Below are 15,562 nucleotides of genomic sequence, written 5' to 3'. Positions count from 1 at the left end.
TGTATCATGCTCTTTTTGACCACTCCCTCGGAAACCTCTGCCATCTGACACTTGTTTGCACAAATGCGCAGGATAGTGTGACTGTGATTGACAGCACAGAGCCTGCTCTGTCAAGCACAAAGTGACGGTGAGCACCGGACATTATTCAAATGAGCCCTGCTGAATAGCTCAGCTGGGGCTCAGATGGGGGCTACAGAAGCGGCGCCTTGGCTGCCAGAGACACGTTCCTCTCCTGCTGACCAGCACAGGCAATGAGCCTTACTTTTCATGAGTAACGGTACTCTCTACGGCAGTGGAGAAGTGCCGGTACTCAGAGTGATAAATCTGAGAAGTGCCGGTACTCAGTACCAGTGAGTACCGGCCCATTTAAAGCACTGTTTGTAATGTATACCAAGCAGGGAAATGTTGGTTATGCACTTTTCTTGATTCAACCTCCGCTTGTCGCGCACTATTTGTCTACGTCGTGTTTCCATTTGGTTTTATGTTAGGCTTCAGTATACGGCTGACGCAGTGTTAAATCATCAGAACAGGACGGATTTGCAGTTGCCTGGAGGGCTTGACTGGGAACCATAAGCAGCCCTCATTGTACATGTACAGAGCAAGTGCAGTGATCAAGCTTGGTCCTACCTGCCAAGGGGGGGATTTGGGGAGATTCTTTGGCCAAGAACTTTTTGAGAAATTGCAAACATGGTGGATATTACAACATATTTCTCATTATAGGACCGTATACAATTATTAGTTGATTGAAGATCAGACATATGACTGCACGGCTCAATGAAGGAGTAGCTGAATGGGTGAGGAGTGGGTGGAAAAATTCATTCAATAATGGATGACAGTGAATAAAAACTTTTATCTACGTGGAGCCAGTAGTCTCCATGCACTGACCAAGAGTGCGTGCTCTGGTTTTCATTTTAGCTTCTGCAATACTCCCAAAAGCTACCACCACCAATCCTTGCGAAACATGTGCAGCCCAGATGTATTTATCACAGTGCGCTGATTCAGCGCCTCAAAGAATTAAACACTAAACATTAAGCTTTGATCTAAAATGGGAAAGAGAAAGCGACAGCCATCTAGTGGCGGTATTGCACAACGGAGAAACCAGGTAACATTGCTTCATGCCTGGCAAGCCCTTGAAAACATTGTGTGAGTGTAAGCAAATAAATGTTTCCACAGTACCTCCTTTTCTCGCTGAGCCAAGCAACAGCAGATTCCTCACACCCTTCACCCTCAATTCCTAAAGGTTGCTTCCACTCGTGATGACACTGCAAGGGACAGACACTAAAGTTTTTTTTTAATTGTTTCTTTATAAAGTGGCGAAGCACTGCAGGAAGGAAACATAGGGGCATATTACCAACAAGTTGCAATATTTATCGCTAAATAGGCTTAGCGATGATTTTTTTATCGCTGAGCATCCCCGGAATTTATCGATGAGATAACGTGCTATTAGCAACGTTTGTCTCCAAAGTGATACATTTTCCGGCGATAGCGGCGAAATACGTGAATATCGCTAAGAATACAGCGATACTCACGCATTAGCGACAAAATGCTCTTACCATGTTATCCACCTACCATTGGATAACATGGCTAAGAATTGGTCTGCGCAGGTGTTAGTATTTGGAGATATTCGCGCTTAGCACCAATACTTCCATCACTATGCCTGCCTTGCTAATAGGCGATAGCGATGTTAGCGACTGTTTTCAGTCGCTAACAGTTTGGGTACGTCCACTTTGCATGTCATTAGCGATAAATATCACTAACATGCAAAGTGGGCCCCAAACCGCTCGCTATCGCCTAAAAGTTGTCGCTAACTGCTGTTAGCGACAGCTTGCTAATAGGGCGATAGAATTATCCCTGCTTAGCGGCTGAATATGGCCGCTAAAGCGGCAAAAATTCCCTATCGCCACCCTTGATAATATGCCCCATAGTCCGTGCCCAGCAAAAGAAAATGTTTACACAAACAGTAAAAGCAGCCCTCATTGTGCCAACCCACCAGCGCCAGTCCGGGCTTGGTTGTCTGGGCATTCAGGTTTGAAGACCTATGGGTTTTGAGCTCCACTTATTATTGCCTTGATGTAGATGGCTGAACTGCATGGATGAAACACATTTATAAAGCAGTTTTTATAGCTAATACCATGTGACCTACAGTTGATTTAATTAAAAAAAGGTATTAGCTTGCAACCACAAACTTTATAAGGTAATCAACACGTGGAACCTCCCACTAAGTGGCTTCAACCATATCAATGAATGCCAATGGGAAATACCATAAAATAGACTTCTATGAAAAGCTACAATTTTCCTATGGTCATAAAAACAGAAAAGGTGTAAGTGTTGCAATGGGCCAATGAAAAATCGATGGGGCAAAAGTGAGGTGTCTCCCACATGCAGGAAACTACATTGTCCTACCTACGACTGCTTCCGTAGGATGCTGAAAACATACCTCTTCCAGTCAGCCTACCAGTAATTCCCGCTGTCACTCCCCGCATTTGTTATGAGCGCCATGAAACCATTTGGTGACCGTGCGCGGTATAAATTTTTTTAACATAGATAACTCTTGGGGGGTGTTTGTCTCCCACATGCAGGAAACTACATTGTCCTACCTATGACTGCTTCCGTAGGATTCTGAAAACATACCTCTTCCAGTCAGCCTACCAGTAATTCCCGCTCTCACTCCCCGCATTTGTTATGAGCGCCATGAAACCATTTGGTGACCGTGCGCGGTATAAGAAATTTTAACATAGATAACTCTTGGGGGATGTTGTGGCTCACAAAGGTACCTTGTGCCTAGAAGTTTAGATGAAACTCATTAATGCGGTGTCATAGAATCAGATAGGTATATAGGAGCCTGACGTAAATAGGAAAAACCTTTAACTCAGTTGAAGCACTAGTGAAAGGCTAGGGGAGGGATAAAAACATTATTTTAATTAGCGCTATCAAGGTAGCGCTTGCTCAAACACCCTCTACCATCATATTATAAAAACATGATTCTTGAGGTGGTAATGTGTGACCAGAAATTTTTTGCTGAGCGGCATTTTGTTGTCCTGGTGATCCGTTCAGTTGTTTTTATACTGCTGTTTTTTTTATGTTGCATTATTGCTGTGCGATTTTGTTGTGTTGTACTGCAGCTTTTATGCCTATATCAATTTTAAGTGGTTTTTTTATGAGCCATGTTACGTTGTACTGCAGTTTTGTGCCTAGTTCTGTTTTGACTATTTTGCTTTGATGGGCCATCTTATGTTTTAATTCTGGTGTTATGTTGCTTTGTGTGTGCTATTGTATTATGTTTAGTGGTTTACTTTCGATATGCCAACAAATGCTGCAATATTTCCAGCTATAAGCCGCACATGCCTTCAAAGTTTCACTCACAAGTAATCATGTACCACTGCATAAGGTTGTGAAAAAAGCTTTACTCCAGCTTCAACCACTTAAGGCCCCCATCACTCCAAATCCATGGCCGCTTCCAGTGCTCACTCTATATCATAGGGCTCTCATAGTCCATGTTTATTCCAGGCAGGTGGTAGGAAACCAACCTGACCCTTCAATTGGTCAAGTCAAGTCAAGTCATGGATATTTATATGGCGCACAAATCACTTCCAGGAAGTCTCATGGCGCCTACAGCGGACTCTGACATCAGAAAACGGTATTCATTTGCAAATAACCAGGTCTTTAGTCCTTTACGAAAACCGCCATGGTCTCTTGGCATTCTGATATCAGGAAATATTCTAACACTGCTCCTGAGAATACCTCAGATGGCTGTTGACTCTGAGTCCCTCAAATTGTGAAGGCCACAACAGGCTGTTGCCTTATGAACAGGCTTCATCACATCATATGAGCACTCAGTATACGTTTCCCATACGCTCCAGACAGGCACAGCGCAGGCTTTCAGCTTCTAGGTGTGCCCTCTTATGCTCTTACTGAATACCAAAGCTGCTAGATCATAGGAGAAGGCTGGGATGCTGGATTCAGCAAATCCACTTGATAAGAAGTTGAGACCGGGAGAGGAAATTGATGACAATATGTTTGTCTACTACTTGGTCCAGGAAGTCAGGGATTATCCTCTAGGTCAACACAGCTTGTACTAACTAGGGTTACAGGCTCTGTTTGCCATTTAGAAAGGTGCAACCTTAATCCCATTGATTCGTACTTTAAGATTTTAGTGCATCAATCCTAGCCTTTCCCTGATCTGGCTCACTTCGCATGTTACTACAGTGTGGCGTGTCAAAATCCTATAAGGATTAGTTTGTGGGTGCCAATGTCACATCCTACTTGTTGATACTTCTAAGGTAGAAGGCTTGAGGCCGATCCTTCATGGTAAATATTGGAATGTATTCATATTACATTTGTATGAGGAAAATAAGACCCTAGCCTGTCGTTTCTATGGCCCTGTTTATGAGTTGCTTGTTAAATTCAAACCCATCCACAAACCCCTGTTTACGCATGGGTTGGAATAACGAGTTGTTAGGTATTTAACGCATCTGATAATTATCCAATGCATAAAAAAACTGAACCTTCATTACATTTAGGCAGGTCAAACCTGCCGAAATTAAACAGGGAAAAACCATATGGTATTTACAGTATCGTGTTGGTGCGTTACAAACCATAATCTGCAAATTAGTCCCCCCAACAACTCATAATAGGTGGTGTTTATCGCAATTGATAAATGCATCTCTTTTTATCGTTATTTATCATGTGCAATGAATATCACCTATACACATTACCAGGCTCTGTATGTCCCAAGTGTAATTTTATTGCCAAGCAAAGCACATCAGGAAGTCAAGGGAAGTTTATGGTAACTGCCAGCGCTACTTTAATTACAATGCTCAACGTGTATCTGTCCACATGCTCAAAGACACCTTTTAGTATGGCCTTGACAATGGTTGAGTGATATTACAACCAACATAATTACATACGTGCTCAAATACTTGCGTAAAGCGATAAATGGTTCCCTGACCATCTATTGCGCCACTTTACCAAGGTAAGCAAAAAATATCTGCAGTGAGAAGCAGAGGCAGGTTGTGTGATCTATACTATTTTAGCAGACCAACGCAACGACAAACTCGTAAAACCCGCCTACATACGCTTATGTAATATTTCACGTCGCAGTGAGACCTCAATTAAAGAATTAATAGTAAAAAATTATACTTTCAAATTAGATAGAACAAAGAAAATTATCTAGTGGAGAGAAAGAGAGAGATGATTTCAAAATTTTAATCAGTACTGTTTTTTTGTTTCCAGTAAAGCGCTGATGGTAGAGGTTAATTTATGTCACTACCCCAATGCCTTTTTAGCTTTAAAACATGGTACAAGCTAAATCCTGTAAATTCAGTGCATTAACTAATTGTTTTGTTAGTCACCGGGCATATGTAAATTGAAGTAGGAGACATTTTCATGGTCAAAGCTTATTTAAATAATACCCTCTGATTGAGATTAGTCGACTAAGAACCTAATTATGAGTTGACCTTGTTGGGAACCACAGTTATTGAATGTAATTAAAAGATGACACAGAGGTGCATTTATCAGATGCGAAAACTATTGCATATTCCGAGTTTTAGGGCAATGTAAGAACTAAAAATTCTCATGTCAAGGAAGAGGTGTGGCGCCGCGGCTAGGGCGAATGACTCCGGGATCACGGTTCAATCCCCGGCTCCGGCGGCAGGTTAGCCCAGCACCATGTGACTCTGGGCAATAACTTGCTTAATCTTCCCGATGGCCCCCAGCGCCTAGAGACCCTTACGGGTGATAGTGCGCTTTACAAATGTGGATTATTATTATGTCCTGGTAAATACCAAGCCTTTTCTTTGTATTTTGCAGAAGTTTTGACCAGATGCAATGTAACAAATGGTGCAACATGTATGGCACCTTGAAATTACCGGGCACGATAAACATCACAACACTTGCAATTGTGCAAACACTTTTTTTGCTTTGGGATCGCAATTTAATGGGCCACTGGTAACCAAGCCCTATATGCGCAGGTAGGGCCGGCTATTGCGCTGGTGGTGCTTGGCGCGACAATCTTTTTTGGTGCTCCGCACCAATGACCTTCTTCTCCATCAGTAGCGGTCAGTGATGGGAGTAGCTGACGGGCGGTGACATGGGGAGGGGGAGGGGCAGGGTGGGTGTAGTAATGTATGGATTACGGAGGATGACAGGTAAGTAAACATATAAATAAATAAAATGAATTTTGTTGCTCGCACTGCATCCCCAAATACGATGCAGTGCTCACAACTAAATTTGTTTTATTTATTTATATGTTTACTTACCTGTAATCCTCCGTAATCCATAGATTACTACCCCCACCCTGCCCCTCCCCCTCCCACGTCACCGCCCGACAGCTACTCCCACCACCGACCGCTACTGTTCTCCATGGATTCCCTCACTAGCACCCTCCAACTGTGCCCTTGGTCTCTCCATAGCCCCTCTCGCATGTACATTTAATTTGTTTTACAGCGCTACTCATATCAGTGTAGGGTGTCAGAGCACTTTACATCACACAAACTATACAGAGACAATGAATCGTCCATGTGCACATCAGTCTGTGGGAAATGTTACATAAAACAATGAGGATTACAAGGTGTAGAAGTCACGTCATCCATACTAGTAAACAGTATATTTTAAGAATGTTTGGTCTGGAGAAGCAAACACTCACGATTTAAAACATACCATAGTGGTTGGTGTTGACTTTACTAATAAGAATGTATTTCTATCCAAATCAAAACATTTTTAGCAAAAATAGAATATTGAAAAACTGTGGAAAACCCATGACGCTCTAACCTATATAACCTATAAGATGCAGTTCGCATGCAGTACTTTGATGACAGTTCATGGGCCACTGTGCAATATTTCGATTGTGGCCTATAAATCGCAAATAAGAAAAGGATCTCTGTGACAAAAACAGTATCCCACTGAGGTATCCACATAAAATACAGTTCTGTGATCTGAATGGTGCACGCTCTTTGCTTCAGGGACATTAATCCTCTGCGCTATTTTATGAGGAGCACCATGGTGCAAGGTTGCCTGCAGTGGATATAGGATTGTTTTTGGCCCGGAAGGGACACCATCCTGCACAAAAACAATCCTGTGAGGCAAATTCCTCTTTTTATGTGTGCTGCACAATGCAGCACACACGGAAGAGAAAAAAAAAAGGGGAAATAAAAATATTTCTTCTTGTTACGTCTCACCTGGGACACGTATCTTTTTGGTGCATTCCCAGGTTTATCGTGTCTGGTAAATCTTGGAATGCATCAAAACCCTTGGGAGATGCACGGGAACCCCCATGCAATGGCCATGGAATGCCTCCTTGGTGCAGAGTAAGGCAACAGCGCAATTTGTGCTGCGTTGCTTTACTGGAGATTTATGAAGCACCTCAGGACCACACAAGGTGGCATTGCGTGGCTTCATAAATCTCTTTTTTGTATTGTGTTGCTCGTGCACTGTGTTGCTTGGTGCAAGAGCAACGCAACGGGGCTCATAAATATGCCCCTTATACTTAAAACATGGTGTTATGGAAGAATGGGATCCCGGAAACCAGAGTAAAGAAAAGTAGCTGCCCTTCCATTTTGGCGGCTCTCTTCACACCCACTTTCTACTAGAAGTGTTTCTGAATAAGGAATTTCAAACAGGGACTGTAGGGGCGAAATCCACCTCAACACTAAAGCCACAACTGTTTTGCATGTTGTCTTAGTTAATAATTTTGGTTAAAATATGTTTCCAGGTTAGATTGCGCTATGGAGGCCCATAGCGCTTGTGAATTTTAGTTTAGTATTATGTCAACCATTTTTTAATTAATTATTCAGTCAGTTTAGATGCTTTTACCAATCCCAGGAGACGAAGTGACCAAGTTAGAGTCTGCGGCAGGTTATTCTGTCACAAACATGATGTATATTCCGTCCGCATTATTACAAGTCCATCATATCCTATGGCACTTCTAATTAAATGGAGTGGATATTTGTCACATTTGTGACCGAGAATACGTCAGCCGATGACTAAATTTATAATTTTGGAAACTATATAATCATCAAATCGCATATGACAACGGCGATCTTGGTATGTTTTATAAATAAAACAGATAGGAAAAACATTCTTAGGCTGAAATCAAAATAAATACCAATATATGTTTAAGGCATGCAACTAAAATATTAAGGGGCATATTTACAATAACTGGTGCATCCCTGCAAATCAGCAGGGATGCGCCAGTTATTGTGCGCCACAACTCCGACATCATGGATGCGCCGCATTTACAATGCGGCGCACCATGGTGCAAAAACGGCACAGATGCGTAACGCGGCGTAAATGAGGCGCAAGGGGATTGTAAATCTGCCCCCAATGGTTTATGTTCTGTCTTAAAAAATTGAGGATGTTTATATACTTTGATTGCAGGAACAACGAAGATATTCTTTAACATACTTAAAACTCGAATCTCATGACTCTTGTGATTTAAGTTTCCCAAACATAGCTCCAGCTTTCTGATGTCAGACATTTTTCTTTCACAGAACCAGCAGATGAACTGAAGGTCAGAAGTCACAGCACTGAACCACTACCAAAGCTGGAAAGCAGGGAAAGAGGTCACCATGGGGTCTCCTTCTCCAGGGACACCATGAAATCTCAGGAATGGGATGGGACCCCAGGGCCGTCTCTGGTGTCCAGCAGGCTGGGAAGATCCTCTGTCAGTCCAACAATGCTAGCAGGAAATCACTGCTCAGGTAGGTGGAGCCAGCGCTTAGCATTATTATTGGGCGCATGCGTATACTTGTCAGCTCTGCGGAAGTCAGTGGGTGGATGCAGCACATTCTCCTGGGCGGTGCAGACTTCACATTCAGTTACACAGGTGTCATTGTGCTCCTGGGCTGGTTCAAAAAAGTAGTGAAGCCCTTGTATGGGCAGTGTGGGGCCAACTGCCACATTTGTTTCATGATCATAGGGGTGAGATGATGCCTCTACTATTTTATATTTTATTTTAAACAGGTCTTCGTTTGTGTTCTGACACAGCTAGCATGGACCTGTAACATCAGTTCAGCTGCTGGCCCGGATGGGTTGCCAGGGGACCTTCGAGCCTATCCAAGCGAATGGGGGGTACTGATCTCGCCCCTTCTTAATGCCATTATCGAGGGAGGATCTGTGCCTGATTCCTGGAAAGGGGCAGAGGTAGTCCCAATTTTTAAAAAGGGTTGCCGGGATCTACCAGGGAACTATAGGCCAATAAGCCTTATAGACTCGACCCAGAAGGTGGCGGGGAAAGCAATTTTGGGGAGGATCCTCCAATGGGTGGATGATAACCATATACTGTCTGATATGCAAGCTGGGTTTCGCTCAGGCACAGGAACCATCGAACAAGTGTTTAGGCTCCTGTTACTTTACTGGAAGGTGGTGGAGCTAGGCAAAGGCAGTCTTTACTTGGCCTTTATAGATCTGAAGACTGCCTTTGACCTGGTTCCTAGGGAGGAACTCTGGAGGGTGTTGTATGGTCTAGGGATGCCCCCTTACTTCTTAAACCTCCTTATTAAATTGCATAATGCCAACTATGCCCAGGTTAGATGGGGGCTGAATGGGGAAAAGACCAACAAGATCCGGGTCGTGAGGGGTGTCCGGCAGGTCTGTGTTCTAGCTCCCACACTATTCTCCCTCTATGTGAATGGGGTGGTAGAGCACCTGCTTGGTGAGCCAGCAGACGCCCCCACATTGGGTGGCGTAAAAATCCCAACATTGTTGTTCGCCGACGACACCCTTCTCATTTCGAAAACCCCCCAAGGCCTCCAGAAGCTCCTGAACCGCTTCCAGGATTTTTTGCACTACCAGAGGACTTGTCATAAATGTGGACAAAACAAAGTATTCAATCATGCACCCCCGCCCGTAAACTTGGCCGCCCCCCGATTTTGAACTCCATCCCCCTTGAAAGAGTGGCAGAATTCGACTATCTGGGAATCCGTTTGAGCGATGCTATGAGCTGGACTGCCCATATCAACAAAATGACAGTTGGTCATAAAAGGGTGGGGGGGGGGGCCCTCCTCAAGGAGTACAGCAATTCATCAAAACATTGTGTAGCCCCGTTAATAGATATCTATAAAGCCCGAGCTGTATCCGCATCACTCTACGGAGCCGAACTATGGGGCCTAGGCAACATGGAGTCTCTGACCAAGGCAGAGAATAAATTTATTAAGGACCTCCTTGCCATCCCGATGAGTACCCCGACAGTCCCGGTGCTAATGGACGCAGGTTGCAAATCAATTAAGGACCAGGCCCGCCTCCGACCTCTCCTGCTTTGGGCTCGCTTGTGGAGGGTCCCGGAGTTAAAATCCTATGCAGACGGGCTGGCAGAGGTGATGTGTTCGGACGGTTGGCAAAAGATCAAATGGCTCAGGGACATCAAACACCTGCTAGGGGACCTAGGATTGGGGTCTTGCTGGTCCAACCACTCAGCTCCCCCAAAGGAGTCCCTAAAAAAACTATATTGGGAATGGGTTTCTGCCAAGCTCATCAGCAATCAGCGTCACTGCAACGCCACCGCAGCTTATTTGAAAATAAAAGACGTTGTTGCCTTTGAGCCCTATTTGGACATTATTACCATTGCCATGGACCGGCTCTCTATATCAAATTTAGACTAGGGACTTTACCCATTGCCGACCTCCGTTCTAGGTGGAATATGTCTCAGCAGGCATCACGCCATTGTGCCTTATGTACTGATAAACCTGAAACTGTGGCACACTTTCTTTTTGAATGCCCGGATTACGCACGCCCTAGATCAAATTGGCTTAAACCACTCTGCAGAGAATTGGGCACTCGTCAGTACTTGGTGGCCCTTCGGATTTTACTAACTGATACAGCCCCTCCCATTGTTTGTGCCGTATCTAAATTTTTAAAATGGGCCTGGTTGATCCGACTAAAAAGACTGTCTATATCAATTTAATTCTTTTTTAACTAATTTATTCTGATTAACTGCTGCTTTTATCTTTTTATCTTAAATGTACAGTCTTTTTTACGATGTGCTGTTTTTATATTTTTTGTAATGCTTTTATGATATATGCATATCGAAATAAAGCAATCAACCAACCAACCATATATAAGATAAGTGTTAGTGTGTATATATAAATTAAGGACTAGGGTAAGGGTATTTTTAGGTTTTATGGGTGGGTAAAAGTATAGGGTGGTAAAGATGATTTTAGGGCTTAGGAATGCATAAAGGAATTGGGTGGCAAGGGCATTTTAAGGGGTGGTAAGGAATTGGGTGGTAAGGATGTTGTTAGGGTTGGGTTGGGTATGGGAATAGGGTGGTAAGGGTGTTTTTAAGGTTTATGGTGGGTAGAGGAATTGGCTGGTAAGGGTGATTTAGAGTTTAAAGTTGGGTACTGGCTTAAGGTGGAGTGCAGTGTATTGGGGTAGATTGGAATGGGATAGATAGGAGTGGATCGGAGTAGATGGGATTGGAGTGGGGTACTGTAGAGTGGGGAGATTGAAGTGGGATAGATTGGGTGGATTATGGTAGGGTAGTTTGGGGTGGAGTGGGGTAGATTGGAGTTAAATAGATAGGAGTGGGGTAGTTTGCAGTGGGGAACATTGGAGTGGAGTAAGATGTCTGGAGTGTAGTAGGTTGGAGTAGAGTTAGATAGAGTGGTGCTGGGTAGATTGGGATGGGTGGGGTGTGGTAGATTGGAGTGAGTGGAGGTAGATTTAAGTGGGGTCGAATGGGTTAGATTGGAGTGGAGTGGGGTAGATTGGAATGGATTTTGGTAGATTGGGGTGGGGTAGATAGGATGAAGTGGAGTGGGGTGGATTTGGGTGGAGTGGGGAGTGATAGCGTGGAGTGGGGTAGATTGTGGTAGATTGGAGTGGGGAAGATTGTGGTGGAGAGGATTTAGATAGATTGCAAATGGAGTTTGGAGTGGAGTGGGGTAAATTGGAATGGAGTGAGGTAATTGGACTGGGGTAGACTGGAGTGAAGTGGAGTAGACTGGAGTGGAGTCGGGTAGACTGGAGGGGAGTGGGTAAGCATATACATATATATAATGTAAAACTATTATAAACAAATATAATTTTAATTTATATTTTTTATTTTTCTATTTTTAAAAATGTACGAATATAACAACTATATATATATATATATTATCTACTGGCGGTCGCCAGTAGGTATATATAGTTAGGAGCTAGTGTCAATAGGAAATCTGCAAAATTCTATTGGGAATAACTTTGGTGCCGGTTGATGAATCTTTGTGATTTTCTCAAAGAAGATGGCCCCCTCCGCTCTGCTCCTACCTTGAAAGTTTTGGGGGGATTCGTGAAGGGCTGAGAAAAAAGGGGGGTCCCAAAACGTGTTTTCCGCATGTTAATTTCCATAGGATGATTAGAGACAGCTACAGCCCGAACCGCTGAACGGAATCACTCCAAATTTGGCAAAATGGTAGAGTCTGGTTCGCAGATCGCCCTTTTGTTTAAATGGTGTAAATCCCTTCAGTAGTTTTTGAGAAAATCAAATGTGAAAAAATGTATATATATCTATAGGCACGCACCATGCGCGCACCTTCCCGTGCACGAGCTGCATGCTGATTGGCTGCCACTGTCTGTCAACACTCCAAACCAGCTAGTGTTGGCAGCCATCTTGTGCTCGGTAGACCCCCAGTATGCAAGGGAACTTAATCCCCCAATTTAGAACACTCTACAGGGCGTGTTTTCACAGTTTAAGTTGGGGAATTAATTCCTGTTCAATCCAGAGGTCCCCTAGAGGGAACTAGTCCAACAGGTATCTCCAGTAAGCGCCATGGAGCTGCGCTGCAGAGTGTTGTAAAAAGGGGGCGTGCCCTCTGAACACCTGCCTGCAAAAATGTAGTAAATCAGTATAAAAAAAATAACAATTAATACATTTAAAAATTGCCATTTAAAAAACCTTCGAAATTCAATGAAAAAAACATAGGTTTCAGGCCTGATATAGTTAGGAATTAGCATTTAAAAAAACATTGAAATTCCCTGAAAAAAACATAGGTTTCAGGCCTCATATAGTTAGGAATTAGCATTTAAAAAACCTTTAAAATTCACTCAGAAATCTATAAGTTTTAGGGGTGTTATAGGTAACTGGACATTTCACTCATACAAAACCATTGAAATTGCTCCTATATAGTTAGTTGTACTAACTATATTTCGCGCACCCGCAATCCACTGCTGATGATGTCACATATTACATCATTCATGACATCGTCAGTGACATCACTGATGACATCTCAAATGACATCACTAATGACATCATCCACGTGACAATCACATACACCTTTTCATACACTAGTAAAATCTTTCATCACTCTTTGTAAAATACCGAGTATCATATTTGAATCCATTGACACAGCAATACAAGTATCTAAAAACCCACTCAGTGATTCCTAGATGTATACACATATCTAATCACTTACCTGTAGATTCACTCATACATACTGTCAATGAACAATAGAACACTATCAAAAATACGTATACACCTATATCGACATTACACACCAGCACACAACCTATTCACATATCAAGTTATCCTACTCACTAATGCAAACAATGGATCATACTTCCATACTTACTTAGCTCCACACTCATACAAACACCACTTCATCTAATTGTTTAGATAGTAAGTCATACTTAGTGTATTATAAAATCATTATTCCAAGTATAGTAATGGAGTGGTGTGGCTCACTGGTTAGAGGCATCAGACCTGGAAGCAGGAGTCGGCCCGGGACCAGGGTTCAATTCCCGACTCGGCAGGGTCGTGGACCAGGGTCAGCGGACTCGATAATTCTTGCCTCGGTTCCTACCCTAACCAGGGGTCCCACTCGGCAACTCTGGGCATTAGCTTGCCTAATCTCCACAATGGCCCCATCAACGCCGGGGATGCCTGGCTCCACCTTGGGGACTCCCAGTAGGGACAATCCCACAGGGAACCCAGGACGGGTTCCCCAGCGGTATACCTCACCAGGATACTCCGGTAGTGGTTGTGCGTGTTACAAAACAGCATATAACATATACCATATAACATACAGTTATCCATACAGTCACTCACACAATCATTGAGTCTTATGCATACTTATTTATATACAACTGACACATACACTGTCTTTTATTTTTGTAGTTTGTTGGACATGTACCATTGAGAAATATATTTGCTCATCACCACACCCATAAAGATATTCACTCACCCAAACAACTGTTAGAACATGTAGTTTTAACTTCATATATCTACTGAATCAATTCAATTAATTTTATTATGTTTTGGCTCTCAACGAGGGCCACATAAAATTCACAATGATAAGAAAAACAAGTACATACCAAAGAAATGACATTCAGTAACACATTTAAATAAAAATAACATACGATGACAGATCTACAACAGGAAGCGATGTCAAACATCTCCAGTAACATATTAATAAATAGCTAAAAAACCTTTAAAAAAATTAAAAATATAGAAACAAAACATTTCATTATGAGGCCAATATAGTGATTGGAGGAAGCTGTTCAGATTAGAAATGCCAAGACGGAGACAAATAGGTTTTAACCATCTGAGTCGCAATGTACGGAGTGCAGGGCAGATCAACAAAACATGCATACGGTCCTGGATACTCAGGTTACATAAATTGCACATAGGAGAAGAACCGTACCATTTGGATAAAAGTAGATTTAAGGGTAATAGATCATAACGTAAAAGAAACCATAATCTACGGATACCATGTGGCAAATTCCATGTGACATAGGGTTGGGCCAACTTAATCGAATAAGAATTAAGGAGGAGGTCGACATCCCTTTTTTCTTGAATTATGTTCTTATCTGACTGAAAGCATAGTTCCCACGAAGCCTGTTTTAATAAGAGTTTTAACTGTAAAGGAGATTGCAAAAACAACACGTTTTCATCTAACTTTAGAAGAGTTACAGCTCTTCTAAAATTCCTTACAAGTTGGGAGAACTCTTTGAAATTACCCAATAGTTCATTTTTAAGTAGGACTCTCATCGTCCCCAGTTCAGCTCTAGCCAGACAGGCCACCCATCTTACTAGGGCACATAGTCTCTGTACCCAGCTGCTCCTGAGACCGAAATCAAGCCTACAAGCGGCCAAAGGGCACGCGGTATTTAGGGAAGATAGGGATCTTAAGAGTTTCCCTTCAATCTTATGGCAAAAGTCCCAGTAATTCAACTCTATAAGTTCGATACCATATAGTATCATAGCGGGAATCTTAGCCCTATATACCTCCAGTAAACAGGAAAAATGCCTTTTTCCGGTGGCGTGATAGAGGGAATTTAAACCTTTGCCATGGGCGAGGGCTTTGCGTGAACTATGCTCAATATGAGGCCTCTCGCTCAGGTTAGCCGCAATAATTTTCCCCAAGAAAGTGTAAGATTTAACAACCTCCAGTTTTTGGCCGCCGATATACCATCAAAGTTTTCAGATCGGCACTTCTTTTTCCCGGCTATGCACATAATTTTGCTTTTAGATATGTTAATCTTCATGCGATGAGAAACAGCAAAAACGTGAAGGGCTTGCAGCCGATTTGCAAGGCCTTTGGGAGTCAAATCTAAAATTAGGACGTCATCGGCATACATCAAGCAAGATATT

The 15,562-nt window shown here is 42.8% G+C and overlaps 1 protein-coding gene across 1 annotated transcript in view; it reads left to right on the top strand.

The window, feature by feature from the left end:
* Positions 1 to 15,562, top strand: part of NYAP2 (neuronal tyrosine-phosphorylated phosphoinositide-3-kinase adaptor 2) — a 987,564-nt gene that overhangs the window by 803,792 nt on the left and 168,210 nt on the right. Inside the window, exon 6 of the mRNA XM_086944856.1 lies at positions 8,487 to 8,696. Within this exon, the coding sequence (XP_086800982.1) occupies positions 8,487 to 8,696 (210 nt within the window). The remainder of the gene's footprint in view (positions 1 to 8,486; positions 8,697 to 15,562) is intronic.

This window comes from Lissotriton vulgaris, chromosome 11, assembly GCF_964263255.1.
Source record: "Lissotriton vulgaris chromosome 11, aLisVul1.2, whole genome shotgun sequence".
Classification (NCBI taxonomy): domain Eukaryota; kingdom Metazoa; phylum Chordata; class Amphibia; order Caudata; family Salamandridae; genus Lissotriton; species Lissotriton vulgaris.
Note: the sequence above shows the minus strand (reverse complement) of the source record. Positions and strands in the feature narration are given on the sequence as shown.